At 53.0% G+C, this 22,770-nt stretch overlaps 2 protein-coding genes across 2 annotated transcripts; both read right to left on the reverse strand.

Moving 5' to 3' along the window:
• Window positions 1-236: 236 nt before the first annotated feature.
• LOC134055009 (twist-related protein 2-like) lies at window positions 237-1,467 on the reverse strand. The gene has a single exon (XM_062511113.1). The coding sequence runs from the start codon at window positions 711-713 to the stop codon at window positions 237-239; it is 477 nt and encodes a 158-aa protein (XP_062367097.1). The 5' UTR covers window positions 714-1,467.
• A 7,514-nt stretch (window positions 1,468-8,981) lies between these two features.
• Window positions 8,982-21,203, reverse strand: SLC48A1 (solute carrier family 48 member 1). Its single transcript, XM_062511142.1, has 3 exons — window positions 20,828-21,203; window positions 12,024-12,191; window positions 8,982-10,588 (listed from the first exon to the last, which is right to left on the reverse strand). The coding sequence occupies exons 1-3, from the start codon at window positions 20,964-20,966 to the stop codon at window positions 10,452-10,454; spliced, it is 444 nt and encodes a 147-aa protein (XP_062367126.1). The 5' UTR covers window positions 20,967-21,203; the 3' UTR covers window positions 8,982-10,451.
• Window positions 21,204-22,770: the final 1,567 nt, after the last annotated feature.

The following is a 22,770-nucleotide window of genomic DNA, read 5'->3' on the forward strand; positions in this document are numbered from 1 at the left end:
CATTTGGTTTGCGAATCACTCCAGGGGTTGGGGAATAAATCAGATTTTTTAAACCCCCCCTTTTTACACCATTCCCATTTGGGGATCAATCGCTCCAGCTCCACTTGGGAATCGCCACCTCCTCCCTCTCCAAGCTCCAGTGGGACAAATCCCTCACCCCTGGAGCTCCAGCATGGAGCCGGGACACACCCGGCGGCCGCGGGGACACGAAGGTGACACGGCCACACGTACCCAGCTCAGTGAGACGCCGACATGGACCAGGCGCCCTCCATCCTCCACACGGAGAAGGCGTAGCTGAGCCTCTCATGGGCTAGGAAATTACAACTGGTGGCAACCTTGTGGTCCAGCTCGTCGCTTTGCAGAACCTGGCACAGGAAATCGATGTAGCGAGCGGCCAATTTGAGAGTCTGGATTTTGCTGAGTTTATCCGAGGGCAGAGTGGGGATGATTTTGCGCAGCTCGGCGAAGGCGTCGTTGAGGGACTGGGTGCGCTGGCGCTCCCGCACGTTGGCGATGACCCGCTGGGCGTGGGCATCCTCGGGGGGCTGCTGGACCGGGCAGCTCCGGCTGCGCTTGCCCTGGGGCGAGGAAGCTCCTCCAAGGATTTGCCCGCTTCGTTTGCGGCCGGATTTTTTGGGCAACTGCTCGGCTTCGTCTTCGCTGGTGGCCGCGCTGCCGTCCGGGGAATCCGGGGAAATGTTTTCTTCCTTCATCTCCTCGGTTCTTCGGGTTGATGAGGAGGAGGAGGAGGTGGTGGTGCTTCCCGAGGTGCGGCTCGGAGCATTCGCCCTCGGGGTTCCCCAAGGAGCGCCCCAAGCTTCTCAGAGCTCTCCAAGGAGCTCCTTTGGCTTCTCCTTTGGGCCAGGAGAGAGGAGGGCGCTGGGATGACTTCGGGAGCGGCTCCTGCTGATAGGGCGAGCGAAGCGGGGGCGGACCAGGCTCAGGCCAATGCAGGGGAACGTCGGAGGCTCTGGAGCTTATGGGTTCCAGATTTCCTCTCTCCCTCCCCACCGCCACCCCGAGCCCTCCGGCACAGATGCTCCGGCTGCAGCCCGGATGTCAGGGGAACGCTCCCGGTGCCAAGGGAGCCTCGGTCAAGGAGTTCGGGGGGGTTTGGGGCTTTTTAAAAAATTATTTTTAGACCTGGTTGACCCCACAAAGATTTGTTTGGGGTGGAGGAGGAGAGTTTCACCTGTGAGGGAGTCAGGTGGGGATGTGGAGCTGCAGGGGCTGCAATGAGAGAGTCCCAAAATCCAGATTAAGGAGCAACCAGAAGGGAGGAAAGGCTTCGGTCAAGATGGGCTTGAGTTTGTGTCCGTTTGTCCATCTGTCCATCCTTTCATCCAGCCTCACCTCTGTCTATCCTTTAATCCATCCTTTAATCCATCCATCCATCCATCCATCCCTCCATCCATCCATCCGTCCGTCCGTCCGTCTGTCCATCCATCCATCTGTCCGTCCGTCTGTCCATCCATCCATCCGTCCGTCCGTCTGTCCCTCCCTCCCCTCCCCTGCCTTCATCCCATCATCCCACCACGCCCTCATCGCCCTCACCCCATCACCAAATTCCTGTCCAGCAAATCCAGCAGCTCCTGGGTGGAAGAGGATGGGGAAAAGGAAGAAGGGAAAAGGAAAAGGAAAAGGAAAAGGAAAAGGAAAAGGAAAAGGAAAAGGAAAAGGAAAAGGAAAAGGAAAAGGAGGAAGAAGAAATTGAAGAGGGAGAGGACCAGGAAGAAGAAGGGGAAGGGGAGAAAGAAGAAGAGGAATAGGAAATGGAAGAGGAAGGGGAACAAGAAGAAGAAAGGAAAGGGGAAAAGGAAGATGAATAAGAAATTGAAGAAGGGGACCAGGAAGAAGAAGAGGGAGAGGGAGAGGGAGAGGGAGAGGGAGAGGAAGAGGAAGAGGGAGAGGAAGAGGAAGAGGAAGAGGAAGAGGAAGAGGAAGAGGAAGAGGAAGAGGAGCACCTCTCTGCTCTCTGGGGCTCAGAACCCCCAGGGCGTGGGACTGGGGCCGGATCCGGAGCCCTCAGCTCCAGCCGCGCTGCCGAGGGCTGGGGAGCTGCCACCAGCTCCAGCTGAGGCCTGGCCTTTATTCCTTAATTAATTCTCCCTTTTTCTTTTTTTTTTTTTTTTTTTCTTTTTTTTTTTTAATTTGTATTGTTTTCCTTTTAAAAGAGAAAATGGAATTGAATTTCGCCAGGAGAAGGGTTCTGGCTGGGGGTAGGGGAGGTTTGGGATCGGGGTTGGGATCCCGGAGCAAAGGCAGGAACACAATGAGCTTTGAAGTGCAGGAAGGAGCAGCCCCACACCCCAAGGGGTTTTTGTCCCCACATTTGGAGGCTTTGTGGCTTTGCCCTCAAACATTTCAATTTGTTCTTTCAGCAAGTGATTGTTTTATTTTTTGGGTTTTTTTGGGGTTTTTTTTGGGTTTTTTTTGGGAGGATGTTGATCCAAACTTCTCATGGAAAGGTCACGAGGCACCAAAGTGGTTTCAGTAACTCCTCCAGCTCGCTTGGGGATTTTTTTTTTTTTCTGGTGCTGCTTTTGACACATCGGGGAAAATTTCAGGCCTTAAAGAAAAAAAAAATATATATAAAAAAACCTCCAACTCAGCCAAGCCCAGCTTATTTAACTCAGAGAGAAATCACCGATGAGAGATTTGAATTCCCAATTCCCACCAATTCCTGGCCCCTTTGGTTTCTCCCCATCCCACACCTCCATCACCCCCCAGGAAGATTTTTGGGGGATTTTGGGGGGAATCTCCATCCAGGGGACAGCAGGAAACAGCCTCGAGCGGTGCCACCAAAAATTAAGGTTGGATTTTGGGAAAATTCCTCTTGGAAAAGGCCAGGGCAGGGGTGGAGTCCCCATCCCTGGGGGGATTTAAAAGTGGAGGTGGCACTTGGGGACATGGTCAGGACAGGGCCAGGGGAGTCTTTGGTGCTCTCAGAGGGTTTTGTTTTACTTTGCTTTGTGATTTTCTTTTCTTTTCTTTTCTTTTCTTTTCTTTTCTTTTCTTTTCTTTTCTTTTCTTTTCTTTTCTTTCTTTCTTTCTTCCTTTCTTCCTTTCTTCCTTTCTTCCTTTCTTCCTTTCTTTCTTTCTTTCTTCCTTTCTTTCTTCCTTTCTTCCTTTCTTTCTTTCTTTCTTTCTTTCTTTCTTTCTTTCTACCAGCCTCCTTTTCTTTGTTCTGGAGGACAAAAAAAAAAAAAAAGGAAAAAACAGCATTAAAAACCCCCAAAATTCCCAAAAGGAAAAAACTAACAACAACAAAAAACATTTTAAAAAACCCAAAAAAAAAACAAAACAAAACAAACAAACAAAAAAAACCAAAAACAAATGAAACCCCCCAAAATGAGGATAACGTTGATAAATGGGGAACATGAAAGGGAGCCGGGAGCAGCCGCTGCCCCTGGAGGCCGGGAAGTGCCTTGGGACCCGCAGGTTTTTCCAGTTACAGCGGCCTCGAGTGGAAACAGCTGCAGGGAGGCCAAAAACTCGAAGTATTTGTGGTTACTGAGACAACCGGGGGGAATTTGGGGCATGGGGAGATCGGGATGGGAAGGGGAACCCGCGGGGGGTGGGGGGAGCTTTGATCCCCCGGCTGATGGATGCGATCCAAAAAAAAAATCCATTAAAAAAAAAAAAATCCGTCTCAAAAAAAATCCGTCCGAAAAAAAATCCATCCCCAAAAAATATCCATCCCAAAAAAAATCCATCCCCAAAAAAATCCATCCCCAAAAAAAATCCATCCCCAAAAAAATCCATCCCAAAACAATCCATCCGAAATCGATCCCAAAAAAATATCCATGCTGACCTCTGCCTGCCCCACGGGATTCTCCAGAATCAGGAATTGTGGGAATCAGGAATTTGTGGGAAAGACGGGTCCAGGAGTGCCCTTAGCAACCAGACAAACATTTGTGGAGGTTCTAATTCAGCCAGGAGGGAAAAAACTTCTGGAAAAATCCGGGAAAGAATATGTTGGGAGGGCAAGGGGTGAACTGTGTCCCTTCCCAGAAAATTTTCCCCACGGAGCAGGGTCAGGCTCCCACACGACCTCATCCCTCGTGCTCACGGTGAATCAGTCGGGAATTTGGGGTTGGGAATTGTGAGGGAGTAAAAATGGGAAGAAAATTTGTTTTGTTTTTTTTTTATCCTGGGGGAAACTGGGGCTGGGGAAGATGGAGACACCCTGGGGCACCAGCAGGAAATCCCAGGTTTTTTTAGGAAGTGATCCAAGTGCAGCAGAGGTTGAGGGTGGAGAGGAGAGGAGGGGATGGATGGATGGATGGACACATAGAGAGATGGACCCATGGATGGAGGGAGGGATGGATGGACCCATGGATGGATGGATGGATGGATGGATGGATGGATGGATGGACAGATGGATCCATGGATGGATGGATGGATGGATGGATGGATGGATGGATGGAGGGACAGATGGATCCATGGATCTATTGATGGATGGATGGATCCATGGATGGAGGGACAGATGGATCCATGGATCCATTGATGGATGGATGGATGGATGGATCCATGGATGGAGGGACAGATGGATCCATGGATGGATGGATGGATGGATGGATGGATGGATGGATGGACGGACAGATGGATCCATGGATGGATGGATGCATGGATGGATGGATGGATGGATGGACAGATGGATCCATGGATGGATGGATGGATGGATGGATGGATGGATGGAGGGACAGATGGATCCATGGATCTATTGATGGATGGATGGATCCATGGATGGAGGGACAGATGGATCCATGGATCCATTGATGGATCCATGGATGGATGGATGGATGGATGGATGGATGGACAGATGGATCCATGGATGGATGGATGGATGGATGGATGGATGGATGGATGGATGGATCCATGGATGGATCCATGGATGGAGGGACAGATGGATCCATGGATCCATTGATGGATGGATGGATCCATGGATGGAGGGACAGATGGATCCATGGATCCATGGATGGACAGAACCACATCCCAGCAAATGCTGAGCCATTTTCCTGGGAGCAACTCGGAGCTCCCTCAGGTTCCTTCCTCTCTGCTGGGCCAAACTGGAGCCCAAAAGGGCTCAGAGAAGCCCCTGGAGCTGCTCCACACCCAGAGCCACCCCCACGGATGTCCCCAAGGCCTGGCTGTCCCCTCCAGGCTGGGGGTGCCTGGCAGGACCCTGCTCTCAACCCCAGAGCCGCTCCCACCCCACCCCAGCCCCGCAGCACATCTGGGACACCCCTGGAGCCTTCAAAGCCGTGGCTGGGCAGAGACCAAAGGCCCCGCTCAGCTCCTGGCTGCAGATGAAAGGAAAATTCTCCCTCAGCGGCTGCAACGAGTTCCCGGTGCTCGGGAGAGGGGCTGGAATGAGTTCCTGGGGCTGCAGGGCTTTGGGGTTTGGGGATTTGGGGCTGCAGAGTTTGAGGCTGTGTGACTGTGGGGTTTGAGGCTGCAGAGTTTGGGGTTGTGGGGTTGCAGGGTTTGAAGCTGCAGGGCTTTGGGGCCACGGGTTTTGGGGCTTTGGGGCCGTGGGGTTTGGGGCTTTGGGATTACGGGGCCGAGGGCTTTGGGACTGTGGGGTTTGGGGCTTTGAGGCTGTGGGATTTGGGGCTTTGGGGCCGCAGGGCTTTGGGTTTTTTCCTGCTCCACCTTTCCAGAGAGACTCCACAGCAAAATCCTGGGGGGCTCCCGGCTCCCCGAGGGGTTCCTGGGATGCTCCGTGGGCTGGGGGGGATTTGGGGCAGTGGGATGGGGAGGGAAAAACTCCTTTAGGATGAGCTGGGAAAAGTTCCTTTAGGATGAGCCCGGGGTGGGGGAGCTGCTGCCGGGCGGATGCGAGCTCCAGATTTTCCTCATTTTAACCCAGGAAATTCTTATTGCGATTAAAAAGTGTTTGATCTGCACGGAGGGGGTGGGGGAGGCCGGGGTGTGGTTGGGTTTCTCTCCCAAAATTTTTTTTTTGGGGGGTGTTTTTTTTTATAGGGTTCGTGAATCGGCTCCAAGATCTCAAGATTTTGGGGTTGCGGGAGGTGGGATTGAATTTTTGGGGTTTGTGAAAAGGTGGAGGAGGAGGAAGGAGCTATGAGAACCCCCCGGGTTCTCCCTCTCCCAATTTTCCAAAGGGTTCCAGGGAATTCTCCAGCTCCTCCATTAAAAGGAATAAAAGGATTTTTTTTTTTTTTCCCAGGATGGAGAAATATCCCAATGTTGTGAGGGTTTGGGGGTTCTGAGGGGGCCACGGAATTTGGGTGAAATTTGGGGTTTCCTGAAGGCTTGGAAGGGATAGATTTAATCGGGGTTTATCAGAAAACAAAAAAGTTTAAAAAAACATTAAAAAGGGGTTTTAAGAAGCATTAAAAATGGGTAAAAAAAAGGCACAAAAAAGGGGGGAAAAAAGCATTAAAAGGGGGTTTAAAAAAGCATAAAAAAAGGGGTAAAAGCCACTTAAAAGTGAGGCAGAGCCACCCCAAGGGACAGGCAGGAGGAGAGGGGCTGCTGCTTTTCCCTGGTCGTTTTTCCAGCCCATTCCTGGTTTTCCAGGCCATTCTCTCCCATTCCTGGCTGAGGAGGAAGGGAAGCAATGACCCTTCCATGGGAAGTGGTTCCAGCCTGGGAAGGAGCAGAGGAACCCCCAAAGGAGTTGGGGACCCCCCCCCCCAATGACCCCTGAGACCCCTTTGGGTTCTCCACAAATCCCAAAAACTCTTCCCAAATATCCCATGCTGGGGATTTTCAGCCTCCTCGCTCAGCACTGTGCCCATATTGAACCGTTTTATTCCCTTTGGTTGCTCTCCAAGCTTTTTGAGAATTGTCCTAAAAATAAAAATCAAATAACCATTCCCAGTTGTGTGGGTGATGTTCTCTCCCCCCCCTCTTCTCACAGCTCCTGGCTCCGTCCCAGATCCGCTGAGTTCATCCCGACACCAAAACTGCTCCTTTTAGGATTCAAAATTCCAAATCTCACCCAAAGGATTCCCTCGTGTCCGTGTGTCCTCGTGTCCATGTGTCCCTCCCAGCTGGACACAACCCCTGAGAGCCAGGAAATTCCTCTGGGATTCCTGGCTCCATCCCCAAGCTCTTCCTCAGTGGGAACGAAAAGTTTTATTCTGAGTTTTATTCTTTTTTTTTTTTTTAATAGTTTTTAGTGATAAAGTGGGGTTTTTTTTCCTCTTTGTACCATTTAAAGTTGAGGCCATTTTGCTTTTCTCCTAATCCTTCCTCACAGCAGGGAAATCGAAAATTGGCAAACTCAAACCCCAGCACTCAGGGACTCTTCCTCACTCCTCTTCCTCCCTTCCAGACCCTCAGGACGAGGTTGGAATTCGGGGGATTTTCAGATTTTTCCCAGCCAGGGAACAAAGGGCAAATCCAGGCTGAGCCAGCACCGTGTCCAGGGAGCAGGGACAGCACGTGTGGTCACATCCCCAGGTCCTGGAAGCTTTGGGTGACATCCCCAGGTCCTGGAAGCTTTGGGTGACATCCCCAGGTCCTGGAAACTTTGGGACATGCTCCCTGTCCCTGTGGCATTTTCCCAGCCCCCATTCCCAGGGATTGGCACAGGGGAATCCTGCTGGGAACAGGGACTTGTGACCCTCCTGCAGGTCCCTCCAGGTGTGTCCCCAAGGCCAGCACCACCCGTGGGACCCTCTGGAAGCCCCAAGACCCCTCTGGAACACCCCCAGAACCAGGTTGGGGACACCCCAAGAGCTCGGGGACACCCCAAGAGCTCGGGGACACCCCAAGAGCCAGGCTGGGGACACCCCAAGAGCTGGGATCTGTGTCCCTGCACACCAGGACAGTGTCCCCACACCTCCTCCCCGTCTCCCAAAGGCACCTGGAGGGTCCCCAGCCCCACGAGGTTCATCCGGAGCCTTTGAGGCGCCGCTTCCGCCCTCGCCACATCTTGAGAGCAGATTGGGAAAATGTAAAAAATCTGTGCCTTCCCTTCGGGTGCCTTTGAAAAGGGCAGGAAAAGTGGGATCAGACCCTCAGGAAGTGCTGAGACCTCCCCCCCAGTGGGTACCAGTGAGGTGCTGGTGACATTGGAGCCATCCACAAGTTTAAACAGCCCCCCCAAAATCCAGCAGAGGTTTCCCAGCTCCTGAAGATTCCTCAGGCAGGGAATAAGGAATGCTGCAAAGGGGGGAAAAAAATTAAAAATGGGGCTGGGATGGGGGGACTCAGGCTTTGTGGGGGCCGCGGGGACAGAAGGGGTCAAGGCAAGGGGACGGATTTGAGTCTCCTGGGGAGTCTTTGGAGCCACCAGGAGCTCTGTCCTCTCCTGTGCCAGTGCCAGGGGATGGGAATTCCAGCTGGGAGTGAGACCCCACCCCAGGGCTGGAGCCTTGTGGGGTCACTCTGAGCTCCTCGGAGACAGGGATGTGCCTGTTTTGGGGATGTGCCTGGTTTTGGGGTGTCCCAGGTGGTTTTGATATGTCCCAGGTGGGTTTTTGGGGTGTCCCAGGTGGTTTTGATATGTCCCAGGTGGGTTTTTGGGGTGTCCCAGGTGGTTTTTGGGGTCTCGTTCGTGTCCCCCACCCCAGCCCGGGCTGTGTCACTGCCGCCCTCTGGCGGCTCCCGCGGGCTCTGCACCCGGGATGTCCCCAGTGTGTCCCCAAAGTGTCCCCGGGATATCCCCAAAGTGTCCCCAGTGTGTCCCCAAGGTGTCCCCACCCCCGGATCCCATCACTGATGGGACTGGGATGGGGCTGGGAATGGGAACTCGCTCAGGGCTGAACCCCAAAACCCCCCTAAATCCCCCCTTGCCCATTTCTAGGGAAAAGAGATGAAAACACCACAACTTCCCCAAAAATCCCTTTGGGCTGAAAACCCTGAATGCCAACGGGATCTGTGAGGGGGAAAATGCACCTCAGGCTCCCTGTGGATGGGGAAATGAGGGGTTCAACACCCCCCATGACCCCAAAAATCCCCATTCCCACCCATCCTTCCCAGGGAATTCCAGTGCAGCCAGCCTGGGGAGGGAGGGCTGTATTTGTGGTGGCACAGGGTGACACCAAAGGTGGCACCGACCCTGGCACCCCCAAGGTGCAAACAACGAGGAATCCATGTAAAAATAGAGAGAATATTTACACACAGGACCCTTTAAAAAGCTGGGATGTGGGGTGGGAAGTTCAGGGCTAGAAATGGCCCAGGGTTGGGTTTGGGGATCCCAGGAGGTCACAGCCTCACCCCAAAGGTGCTCCTCAGTCCATGGGGTCACCTGAGCTGCTGCTGTCCCCTCTCCTCTGCTCCTCCTCCCATAAAAGCTTTTTTTTTCCCTATTTTTTCCCCAGCAATCCTCTCCCTGAGGTTCAGGCAAGTCAGGCTTGGCCCTGCAATCTTTTTCCCCAACACCTTTTGCCCCCAAACACCTTTATGTCCCAAACACCTTTTTCCCCCCAAACACCTTTTTCCCCCAAACAGCTGCTGCTGCATCTCCAGGTGTCACAGAATTTATGGTTAACCACAGGATCCCATTCCTTGTTAAACCAGCCCAGGGAGCAGCCAGGAGCAGCGTTCCCAATCCTGGGAGCTTTGGGATGAGCTGGGCCCCCCTCTGCTGCCAGGGACCCCAAAATCTTGGAGAGGCAGGACCTGGCTGGGAGCACCTGAGGGGATCAGCTGGGGCCTTCCTGCTGAGCACACAGGACACAGAGAGGACACAGGAGGGGACAAAGGGGCAGAGAGGTGACAAAAGAGCAGGGAGGGGACACAGGAGCACAGAGGGGACACAGGAGCAAAGGTGACAAAGGAGCAGAGGTGACAAAAGAGCAGAGGTGACACAGGAGCAGGGAGGTGACACAGGAGCAGAAGGTGACACAGGAGCAGAAGGTGACACAGGAACAGGGAGAGGTGACACAGGAGCAGGGAGGTGACAGAGGAACAGGGAGAGGTGACACAGGAGCAGGGAGGTGACACAGGAACAGGGAGAGGTGACACAGGAGCAGGGCAGTGACAAAACAGCGGCAGCACCGAGTCCTTCCCTCCCAGCAGAGCAGCGATGAGCGAGTAAACCCGACACACGGACAGACAGACAGACAGAGAGACAGACAGACAGACAGACAGAGAGACAGACAGACAGAGAGACAGACAGACAGACAGACAGAGAGACAGACAGACAGACAGAGAGACAGACAGACACAGACAGACAGACAGAGAGACAGACAGACAGACAGACAGACACACAGACACACAGACAGAGAGACAGACAGACAGAGAGACAGACAGACACAGACACAGACAGACACAGACAGACAGACAGAGAGACAGACAGACAGACACACAGACAGACACAGACAGACACACAGACAGACACACAGACACACAGACAGACACAGCCAGCCAGCCAAACACCCCCGTGTCTGTCCCTGCTCCGTGCGTCCACGCCTCTCCTCTCCCCTCTTTCCCGCGGGAATTTTGGGAATTCCTGTCCCGGGAGAGGCTCAGAAGTCGCTGAGGATGCTGATGTCGGCGAACTCGGCCCGGTACCGGTGTGAGTAAAGGCTGAGCAGCAGCGCCCACTTGAGAGCCATGAAACTCCACACGCACGACAGGTAGTAACTCTTGGGATCAGTCAGGGCTGCCAGGGGGGAAAAAAAAAACGGGATTTAGTGGGAATTCCAGAGCCTGGGAGGGCTGGACAAGCCCCGCTGCGTTCCCTGAATTCCGTTGGAATTGGGAGGATTTTCTGCGGTTCTGCCACGCCCCTGGATTTGCCTGGTTCAGGGAATTGGGGTTTGGGGGAATTCAGGGATTGGGGTTTGGGGGAATTCAGGGAATTGGGGTTTGGGGGAATTCAGGAATTGGGGTTTGGGGAATTCAGGGAATTGGGGTTTGGGGGAATTCAGGGATTGGGGTTTGTGGGAATTCAGGGAATTGGGGTTTGGGGGAATTCAGGGATTGGGGTTTGGGGGAATTCAGGGATTGGGGTTTGGGGGAATTCAGGGAATGGGGTTTGGGGGAATTCAGGGAATTGGGGTTTGGGGGAATTCAGGGATTGGGGTTTGTGGGAATTCAGGGAATTGGGGTTTGGGGGAATTCAGGGATTGGGGTTTGTGGGAATTCAGGGAATTGGGGTTTGGGGGAATTCAGGGATTGGGGTTTGGGGGAATTCAGGGATTGGGGTTTGGGGGAATTCAGGGAATGGGGTTTGGGGGAATTCAGGGAATTGGGGTTTGGGGGAATTCAGGGATTGGGGTTTGGGGGAATTCAGGGAATTGGGGTTTGGGGGAATTCAGGGATTGGGGTTTGGGGGAATTCAGGGAATTGGGGTTTGGGGGAATTCAGGGATTGGGGTTTGGGGGAATTCAGGGATTGGGGTTTGGGGGAATTCAGGGATTGGGGTTTGGGGGAATTCAGGGAATTGGGTTTGTGGGAATTCAGGGAAGTGGGGTTTGAGGGAAGTGCTGGTTCAGGGAATTGGGGTTTGTGGGAATTGGTGGTTTAGGGATGGGATTTGTAGGAATTCAGGGATGGGATTTGTGGGAATTCAGGGATGGGGTTTGGGGAAATTCAGGGAATGGGGTTTGGGGGAATTCAGGGAATTGGATTTGTGGGAATTCAGGGATGGGATTTGTGGGAATTCAGGGATGGGATTTGTGGGAATTGCTGGTTCAGGGAATTTGGTTTGTGGGAATTCAGGGATGGGATTTGTGGGAATTCCTGGTTCAGGGAATCAGATTTTTGGGAATTCCTGGTTCATTGGAGGGGGGGGGGGGGGGAGGGTCTTTGTCATGGAAATGAGGAAAATTTTGGGAATGGAAATGAGGAAATTCCCTTTTTTTTTTAATAGAAATGAGGCAATTTCAGGGTTTTTTTCGGAATGGAAACAAGGAAATTCCAGGGTTTTTTTTAGAATGAAAACGAGGCTACCCCAATTTTTTCAGATGGAGTAGGTGACCTCAATGCCACAGCAGAGCAATGTGGTGACACCCCTGCAGGTGTCCCCAAAAAACGAGGCGACAGGAGCAACCCCAACCCCCTTCCCAGTATTCCCAGTGCCTCCCAGTACTCACACTGGTGCTGGGTAATGGCCAGGGCCAGGAAGGCGCAGAATCCCAGCCCGGAGAGGGCAGAGAAGAGAATTCCCACGGCCAGGAAGAACCTCAGGCCTTTTAACCAGGTCCTCCAGTAATCCTGCAGGTACATCACATGCGTGATTAGGGCCCAGAGCGCCAGCACACCTGTCCAGGTGACAGCAGGGACGTCAGAACGGCACCCAGGGACAGGTAAAATACAGATTAATACATCCCTGATCCATCAGAACAGCTGGGAACAACAGCACACCTGTCCAGGTGACAGCAGGGACGTCAGAACGGCAGCCAGGGACAGGTAAAATACAGATTAATACATCCCTGATCCATCAGAACAGCTGGGAACAACAGCACACCTGTCCAGGTGACAGCAGGGACGTCAGAACAGCACCCAGGGACAGGTAAAATACAGATTAATACATCCCTGATCCATCAGAACAGCTGGGAACAACAGCACACCTGTCCAGGTGACAGCAGGGACGTCAGAACGGCACCCAGGGACAGGTAAAATACAGATTAATACATCCCTGATCCATCAGAACAGCTGGGAACAACAGCACACCTGTCCAGGTGACAGCAGGGACGTCAGAACGGCACCCAGGGACAGGTAAAATACAGATTAATACATCCCTGATCCATCAGAACAGCTGGGAACAACAGCACACCTGTCCAGGTGACAGCAGGGACGTCAGAACGGCACCCAGGGACAGGTAAAACACAGATTAATACATCCCTGGTCCATCAGAACAGCTGGGAACAACAGCACACCTGTCCAGGTGACAGCAGGGACGTCAGAACGGCACCCAGGGACAGGTAAAATACAGATTAATACATCCCTGATCCATCAGAACAGCTGGGAACAACAGCACACCTGTCCAGGTGACAGCAGGGACGTCAGAACGGCACCCAGGGACAGGTAAAATACAGATTAATACATCCCTGATCCATCAGAACAGCTGGGAACAACAGCACACCTGTCCAGGTGACAGCAGAGACGTCAGAACGGCACCCAGGGACAGGTAAAATACAGATTAATACATCCCTGATCCATCAGAACAGCTGGGAACAACAGCACACCTGTCCAGGTGACAGCAGGGACGTCAGAACGGCACCCAGGGACAGGTAAAATACAGATTAATACATCCCTGATCCATCAGAACAGCTGGGAACAACAGCACACCTGTCCAGGTGACAGCAGGGACGTCAGAACGGCACCCAGGGACAGGTAAAATACAGATTAATACATCCCTGATCCATCAGAACAGCTGGGAACAACAGCACACCTGTCCAGGTGACAGCAGGGACGTCAGAACGGCACCCAGGGACAGGTAAAATACAGATTAATACATCCCTGATCCATCAGAACAGCTGGGAACAACAGCACACCTGTCCAGGTGACAGCAGGGACGTCAGAACGGCACCCAGGGACAGGTAAAATACAGATTAATACATCCCTGATCCATCAGAACAGCTGGGAACAACAGCACACCTGTCCAGGTGACAGCAGGGACGTCAGAACGGCACCCAGGGACAGGTAAAATACAGATTAATACATCCCTGGTCCATCAGAACAGCTGGGAACAACAGCACACCTGTCCAGGTGACAGCAGGGACGTCAGAACGGCACCCAGGGACAGGTAAAATACAGATTAATACATCCCTGGTCCATCAGAACAGCTGGGAACAACAGCACACCTGTCCAGGTGACAGCAGGGACGTCAGAACGGCACCCAGGGACAGGTAAAATACAGATTAATACATCCCTGATCCATCAGAACAGCTGGGAACAACAGCACACCTGTCCAGGTGACAGCAGGGACGTCAGAACGGCACCCAGGGACAGGTAAAACACAGATTAATACATCCCTGGTCCATCAGAACAGCTGGGAACAACAGCACACCTGTCCAGGTGACAGCAGGGACGTCAGAACGGCACCCAGGGACAGGTAAAATACAGATTAATACATCCCTGATCCATCAGAACAGCTGGGAACAACAGCACACCTGTCCAGGTGACAGCAGGGACGTCAGAACGGCACCCAGGGACAGGTAAAACACAGATTAATACATCCCTGGTCCATCAGAACAGCTGGGAACAACAGCACACCTGTCCAGGTGACAGCAGGGACGTCAGAACGGCACCCAGGGACAGGTAAAATACAGATTAATACATCCCTGATCCATCAGAACAGCTGGGAACAACAGCACACCTGTCCAGGTGACAGCAGGGACGTCAGAACGGCACCCAGGGACAGGTAAAATACAGATTAATACATCCCTGATCCATCAGAACAGCTGGGAACAACAGCACACCTGTCCAGGTGACAGCAGAGACGTCAGAACGGCACCCAGGGACAGGTAAAATACAGATTAATACATCCCTGATCCATCAGAACAGCTGGGAACAACAGCACACCTGTCCAGGTGACAGCAGGGACGTCAGAACGGCACCCAGGGACAGGTAAAATACAGATTAATACATCCCTGATCCATCAGAACAGCTGGGAACAACAGCACACCTGTCCAGGTGACAGCAGGGACGTCAGAACGGCACCCAGGGACAGGTAAAATACAGATTAATACATCCCTGATCCATCAGAACAGCTGGGAACAACAGCACACCTGTCCAGGTGACAGCAGGGACGTCAGAACGGCACCCAGGGACAGGTAAAATACAGATTAATACATCCCTGATCCATCAGAACAGCTGGGAACAACAGCACACCTGTCCAGGTGACAGCAGGGACGTCAGAACGGCACCCAGGGACAGGTAAAATACAGATTAATACATCCCTGATCCATCAGAACAGCTGGGAACAACAGCACACCTGTCCAGGTGACAGCAGGGACGTCAGAACGGCACCCAGGGACAGGTAAAATACAGATTAATACATCCCTGGTCCATCAGAACAGCTGGGAACAACAGCACACCTGTCCAGGTGACAGCAGGGACGTCAGAACGGCACCCAGGGACAGGTAAAATACAGATTAATACATCCCTGGTCCATCAGAACAGCTGGGAACAACAGCACACCTGTCCAGGTGACAGCAGGGACGTCAGAACGGCACCCAGGGACAGGTAAAATACAGATTAATACATCCCTGATCCATCAGAACAGCTGGGAACAACAGCACACCTGTCCAGGTGACAGCAGGGACGTCAGAACGGCACCCAGGGACAGGTAAAATACAGATTAATACATCCCTGATCCATCAGAACAGCTGGGAACAACAGCACACCTGTCCAGGTGACAGCAGGGACGTCAGAACGGCACCCAGGGACAGGTAAAATACAGATTAATACATCCCTGATCCATCAGAACAGCTGGGAACAACAGCACACCTGTCCAGGTGACAGCAGGGACGTCAGAACGGCACCCAGGGACAGGTAAAATACAGATTAATACATCCCTGATCCATCAGAACAGCTGGGAACAACAGCACACCTGTCCAGGTGACAGCAGGGACGTCAGAACAGCACCCAGGGACAGGTAAAACACAGATTAATACATCCCTGGTCCATCAGAACAGCTGGGAACAACAGCACACCTGTCCAGGTGACAGCAGGGACGTCAGAACGGCACCCAGGGACAGGTAAAATACAGATTAATACATCCCTGATCCATCAGAACAGCTGGGAACAACAGCACACCTGTCCAGGTGACAGCAGGGACGTCAGAACGGCACCCAGGGACAGGTAAAATACAGATTAATACATCCCTGGTCCATCAGAACAGCTGGGAACAACAGCACACCTGTCCAGGTGACAGCAGGGACGTCAGAACGGCAGCCAGGGACAGGTAAAATACAGATTAATACATCCCTGATCCATCAGAACAGCTGGGAACAACAGCACACCTGTCCAGGTGACAGCAGGGACGTCAGAACGGCACCCAGGGACAGGTAAAATACAGATTAACACATCCCTGATCCATCAGAACAGCTGGGAACAACAGCACACCTGTCCAGGTGACAGCAGGGACGTCAGAACAGCACCCAGGGACAGGTAAAATACAGATTAATACATCCCTGATCCATCAGAACAGCTGGGAACAACAGCACACCTGTCCAGGTGACAGCAGGGACGTCAGAACGGCACCCAGGGACAGGTAAAATACAGAACAATCCATCCCAGAACAGCTGGGAACATCTGTCCAGGGGCAGATCCCGTGGCCACAAGTGCAGAGTCATGGTAGCCCAAAAGCTGGGCCAGGGTCTGGTGACAGAGCTGAGCCCTGAACTTCCCCAAAGTTCACCTCCCCCACTTCCTGCTGGCCCGGGTTCTGCTCTTTCCAGCCCCACATTTTCCCACAGAAACGGGGAATTTGGGGTTTGGAGTCAGCAAAAAGCTGCTCCGAGCTGAGCCTGCAGGGATGACTCAGCACAAGTGCACTGAATGCTGAGTCAGGGCTTGGTGTTCCCATCCCGAAATGCTGAGGGCCTCGAGTTCCCCTGACCCTGATCCAGACCTGATCTAAACCTGATCCAAACCTGGTCTAAACCTTATCTAAACCTGACCAAAACCCTGATCCAGACCTGATCCAAACCTGGTTTAAACCTGATCCAGACCTGATCTAAATCCTGATCTAAACCCTGATCCAGACCTGACCCAAATCCTGATCCACACCTGATCCAAATCCTGACCCAGACCTGACCCAAACCTGATCCAGACCTGGTTTAAACCTGATCCAAATCCTGATCTAAATCCTGATCTAAACCCTGATCCAGACCTGATCCAAATCCTGATCCAGACCTGATCCAAGCCCTGATCTAAACCTGATCCTTTATCCTGATCCAAACCTGACCCAGACCTGATCCAAACCTGGTTTAAACCTGATCCAGACCTGATCTAAATCCTGATCCAGACCTGATCCAAATCCTGATCCAGACCTGATCCAAACCTGACCCAGACCTGATCCAAACCTGGTTTAAACCTGATCCAGACCTGATCTAAATCCTGATCCAGACCTGATCCAAATCCTGATCCAGACCTGATCCAAACCTGACCCAGACCTGATCCAAGCCCTGATCTAAACCTGATCCAAATCCTGATCCAAATCCTGACCCAGACCTGATCCAAGCCCTGATCTAAACCTGATCCAAATCCTGATCCAGACCTGATCCAAATCCTGACCCAGACCTGATCCAAACCTGATCCAAATCCTGACCCAGACCTGACTCAGACCTGATCCAAACCCTGATCTAAACTTGATCCTTTATCCTGATCCAGACCCTGACCCAAACCTGATCCAAAGCCAATCTAAGCCCTGATCCAAGCTCCAGCCCAGCTCTCCAGAGGCATCTCCGAGCCAAAACATCACCCAAAAAACTCAGCGTTTGAAAGCATTTTTACTGGGAAATGAAATCAAAGCTGTGACTTATTGAAAGCTTGGGGTGATTGAACTGCAGGTTTTCACCTCAGGGATTCCCCCAAATTCCCTAAAACACTCTGTCCCTAAAACTTGAGCCAGGGGACAAAACCCTGGAGCAGCAGCAGGTTCAAACAACACCCAAAGCCCTCCACAAAAACACAAATCCTTGTGGATTTACTCCACACTCGAGCCCTGGAGCAGGAGCTGCTCCATCAGACACAATCCAAGGATTTCCCACAGGGAACCCAACCCAAATTATCCCAGGGACACAAAGCCCCAGGAAAAGGAGAGAGGAGCTCGCAGGGATCAGGAGAAAATCAATTCCTGGGTAAAAAACAAAAACCTCCCAGCACCCTTGGAAGGAGCTGAAATAATTGCCAGAAATTCAAATAGGGCTGGAACCCATGGAAGGATTCACTCCCCATATTATCTCATGTTATATTATTATATATTATATTATTCACTGCCATATCTATTATTATTTTTTCTTATTATTATTCACTATCTCATATTAGTCACATATTACTCGCTCCCCGTATTATCCAAATATTTGGATAATATTTGGGTTGTTCAAGCTCACGGGAAATGAATTTTCCTTCTCTGCAAACATCCAAACAAAAACTGGGACAAACACAAATTTTGTCAGCCTCTTGCTCATCCTGGAGGGATCCTTCAATCCCAGGGAAAGGAGGTTTTTTTTGGGGGGGGAATGTGCTCACGGTGGAAAAACAACAAATCTGCAGCAGAAGCCAAAAAAAAAAAATAAATTCCCAAACCAACAGCAAAACTGCAGATTTATTTATATTTTCCATAAGGAGTCCCCTGACTCCAGCATTATTCCCAACTCCAGCTCCAAACATGGGGCAAAAAATGAGAGTAAAAATGAGAAGCAACGTTAAAAACTCCCTGCAAAGTCCTAGAAAATGGTGACCAAATTCAGAGATTGTTTATCTGCAAAAGGCTTTGTAAACACAGAATAATAAAAAAATCTCCTTTTATCCAGCTGCAGCAACAGCTGGAAGGAGCTGAAATCCCCAATTCCAACAGGAGCCGGAGCTTTGCCAAGAGAAATTTTGCCATTTCTGTGTTTGCCAAATTTTGCCTCAGCTGGGAGATCCTGGGAGCCACAGCTGGGTCTGGAATAGGTGAAAAATGGGGAGATTTTCCTGCCAAAATTGGGGATCTGAGATATTTTAGGAGAACAGCTCTGGAAGGAGAGGAGCTTTTGGAATGTTCTGGTGTTGTACCAGATCCTGTGTTCAGATCCCACTCTTTTCCATTTTTCAGATGTTTCTAAAATTCCAGGAGTCTCCCTGTGACTTGGTGGAAATGGAATTAAACCCCTGGGACAGTTGGGGAAGGATTTTTTTGGGGTGGAGCTGCAGCACCCACCAGGAGTTTCTGCCTCCAACAAGTCCCCAAAAAATCCCAAAAATCCCAAATCTGCATCCTGGAAATGCTGGGGATTGGGGAGCTGCTTTTTCCAAGCAGAAGTTTGGGGGTTTCTCACCCCCAAATCCAACTGGAAGGACTGCTCAGCACCTGGAATTCCATAATTACAGGGAAATGAGGGATCCAGTCCCAGCCTCGTCTTCCCTCCGTGGAACCTGGATCAAATAATGAAGTTTTGACTGTAAATATATAAAAAATAACAGGGAATTAATGAAATTTAGGGTTTATTCCCAAGTAGGAAAGGCTCTCTGGGAGATAAGGGAAATATCAACAAACTGATTGCAAAGACAAAGCTGGAGATTCCTTGGGATCAGGAGGAATTCTTCCAGCCAGGAAATGTGTGGATAAACATCCTCAAGCACAGATGCAAAGGCACAGCAGAGGCATTAAAAATGAGATAACCATGGACCAACAGGCAGAGCTTGGCTTAATCAGGGCACTTTAATGACGATCTCCAAATTCTGCTGTCAAAATTCCACTGTCAAAGTTCCTCCCTGAACACAAACTCAGCAGAAAATCCCTTCATTTGCTCTTTCTCCTGCATTTCTGGTTCAAGATCCACCCCCCACCCCCAGCTTTGTGCCACCCAGCAGAGCAAATTCTCTGCTGAATCCCAGTTTTAAAATCCCAAAATTAAAAGCTCCTTTTATTTTTTTTTCTTTTTCCTTTTTTTTTTTTTTCCGAGGAAGAGGAAGCAGAGACAAGCTCACCCTGGATCCTTTTTAAATTTTCACTTTCTACTTTTCCTCCAGGAATTCAGCCAGGCAAGCCCTGGAGCTGCAGGACTCTGTCCAGCTCCAACCTAATCATTAACTCAGAGCCACAAAATCCCCAAAATTCAAGATTTTTGGGTACATTTGGTGCAGTTTTACCCTTGTAGCCCAAACTCCTCTTCCAGAGGCACTGGCACAGCTGCTTGCAGCACTTGGGGAAACTGGGAGGATTTCTTTGCTTTCCTGAAAACCTCAGTGCCAGGGAAGGGGCTCCTCGATCCCACTGCTGTTCTGGAAGCCCTCAAAGCCCTGACACCCCAAATTACTGCCCTGACACCCCCCGCAAATACCCCCTCAGCCCTGAGATCCCTCTTCAAGCTTCCTCTCAGCCATGGGGAAGGGGCTCCTCACTCCCCTCAGCCATGGGGAAGGGGCTCCTCATGCCCCTCACAGCTCCCTCAGGGCTGAGGAAGGGGCTCCTCAGTCCCCTCAGGGGTGAGGAAGGGGCTCCTCAGACACTTCATAGCCCTCAGAGATGAGGAAGGGGCTCCTCACACCCCTCAGAGCCCCCTCAGCCATGGGGAAGGGGCTCCTCATGCCCCTCACAGCTCCCTCAAGGATCAGGAAGGGGCTCCTCAGACCCTTCATAGCCCTCAGAGATGAGGAAGGGGCTCCTCACTCCCCTCAGCCATGGGGAAGGGGCTCCTCACTCCTCCTCAAGCTCCTCACTCCCCTGGCACCCCTCAGGGCTGAGGAATGGGTTCCTTATTCCCCTCACATCCCTCAGGGCTGAGGAAGGGGTTCTTTATTCCCCTCACACCCCTCAGGGCTGAGGAAGGGGTTCCTTATTCCCCTCACATCCCTCAGGGCTGAGGAAGGGGTTCCTTATTCCCCTCACACCCCTCAGGGCTGAGGAAGGGGTTCCTTATTCCCCTCACACCCCTCAGGGATGAGGAAGGGGTTCCTTATTCCCCTCACTCCCCTCAGGGCTGAGGAAGGGGTTCCTTATTCCCCTCGCACCCCTCAGGGCTGAGGAAGGGGTTCCTTATTCCCCTCACACCCCTCAGGGCTGAGGAATGGGCTCTTCATGCCCCTCACAGCCCCCTCAGGCCTGACCAAGCGGCTCCTCGGCCCCATCGCTGCCCTGAGCCGCTCCCTCAGTCCCGGTCCTCTCACCGATCCCCTTCCCCTCATCGCGAGCCCCCTCAGCCCTCACACCCCCGGCCCGGTGCCCCCCGTCCCCCGGTACCCGAGAGCCCCCCGGCCGCAGCCGTGCCGGGCTGGCGCAGCGCGGGCACGATGCTCCAGGCGCAGAAGGCCGAGAGGCCGCTCAGGGCACCGAAGGAGGCGTAAGCGACAGGGAGAGCCAGACCCCCGCTCAGCGCCATGGCGGCCTCGGTACGGCCCGCCCACGGCACCGGGACACGCCCCGGGAACGGGAACGGGACACGCCTCGGGACAGGGACACTCCCCGGGACACGGGACACGAGAAAGGGACATGGCACCGGGACACGCCCCGGGAACGGGACACGCCTCGGGACAGGGATACGGGAACGGGACACGAGAAAGGGACATGGCACCGGGACACTCCCCGGGACACGGGAACGGGACACGAGAAAGGGACGTGGCACCGGGACACGCCTCGGGAACGGGCACCGGGACACGCCCCGGGACAGGGATACGGGAACGGGACACGCCCCCGGACACGCCCACCGGAAGCGGGACACGAAGCGGGACACGCCCATAAACACAGGGACACGCCCCAGCCCCGGCCCCGCCCTGCCCCAGCGCTCCCCCTGGCGGGCGGGAGGACCGAGGAAGGGACACAGCGGGATGGGGACACGGGGGAGACACGGGGGGGACACGGGAAGGACACGGAGAACACGGGGGGGACACGGGGGGGACACGGGAAGGACACGGAGAGCACGGGGGGGACACGGGAAGGACACGGAGAACACGGGGGGGACACGGGGGGGACACGGGAAGGACACGGAGAACACGGGGGGACACGGGGGGGACACGGAGAACACGGGGGGGACACGGGGGGGACACGGGAAGGACACGGAGAACACGGGGGGGACACGGGGGGGACACAGGGGGGACACGGGGGGGACACGGGAAGGACACGGAGAACACGGGGGGGACACGGGGGGGACACGGGAGGGACACGGAGAGCACGGGGGGGGACACGGGAGGGACACGGAGAGCACGGGGGGGACACGGGAAGGACACGGAGAGCACGGGGGGACACGGGGGGGGACACGGGAGGGACACGGAGAGCACGGGGACCTTGGGGACACCGCGATCCCGCGGGACGCAGGGCTCAGGTGGGGGACACGGGTGACACCAGGGGATGGGAAGCGTGCGTGTGGCCTTGGGGACATCTCCCGAGTGGCTTTCGCTTCCTCCCGGGGGGAGTTTTCCTTCTCCCCGGCCCATCCTGTGGGATTGCGGTCTGGGGGCACCTCATCACAATCCACAAAGACATTTTGGGGCTTTTCCGTTCCCTTTTCTCCCTTCCCCTTTTTTTTTTTTTTTTTAAACACTTTTCCCCTTTCTGAGCCCTCGGCTGGGTCCGGCTCTGCTTCATCCGTGAAAACAAGAAATTTCCAGTGAGGACTGGGGTGAGAAAGGGATTTCCCTACTTATTTTCCATCATTAATTAATCTTCCTGCGAGTGACACGGGGACAGAGGCACCCCCAGAATTCTCTCCCTGCTCTTTCCCAGCCTACAATGGCTTTTCCTGAATTCCCTGGGTTCAGTATCTTCCCAGAGGATCTTTCCAGGCTCACCCGCTCTAGATGGCAGCAGCCTCCTTCCCTTTCCCGAGCCGCATCCCCCGCTCTTCATCCACCTCCTCCTCTTCTTCCATCTCCTTTCCCCCCTCTCCATCCATCCCTCCTTGGGATTTTTTTGGCTGGAAATTTTCCTGGCTGGAGACCTCAAAAATTCCCGGGAGCTGTTCTGCTCCTGACCTTCCATCTTGTGGTTCCTTTGGGGTCAGCGATGTTGAATTGCAGAGTGATTCGTTCCGGAGTTCATCCCAGTCCCCAAAGCTTCGGTGACATCCCTAAAACCACAGAGACATCCCAAAAACCCGATGACATCGCTAAAACCCCAGCGAGATCCCAAAAACCCGATGACATCCCTAAAACCCCAAATATATCCCTAAAACCCCACCGAGATCCCTA

Source organism: Cinclus cinclus, chromosome 30, assembly GCF_963662255.1.
Source record: "Cinclus cinclus chromosome 30, bCinCin1.1, whole genome shotgun sequence".
Taxonomy (NCBI): Eukaryota; Metazoa; Chordata; class Aves; order Passeriformes; family Cinclidae; genus Cinclus; species Cinclus cinclus.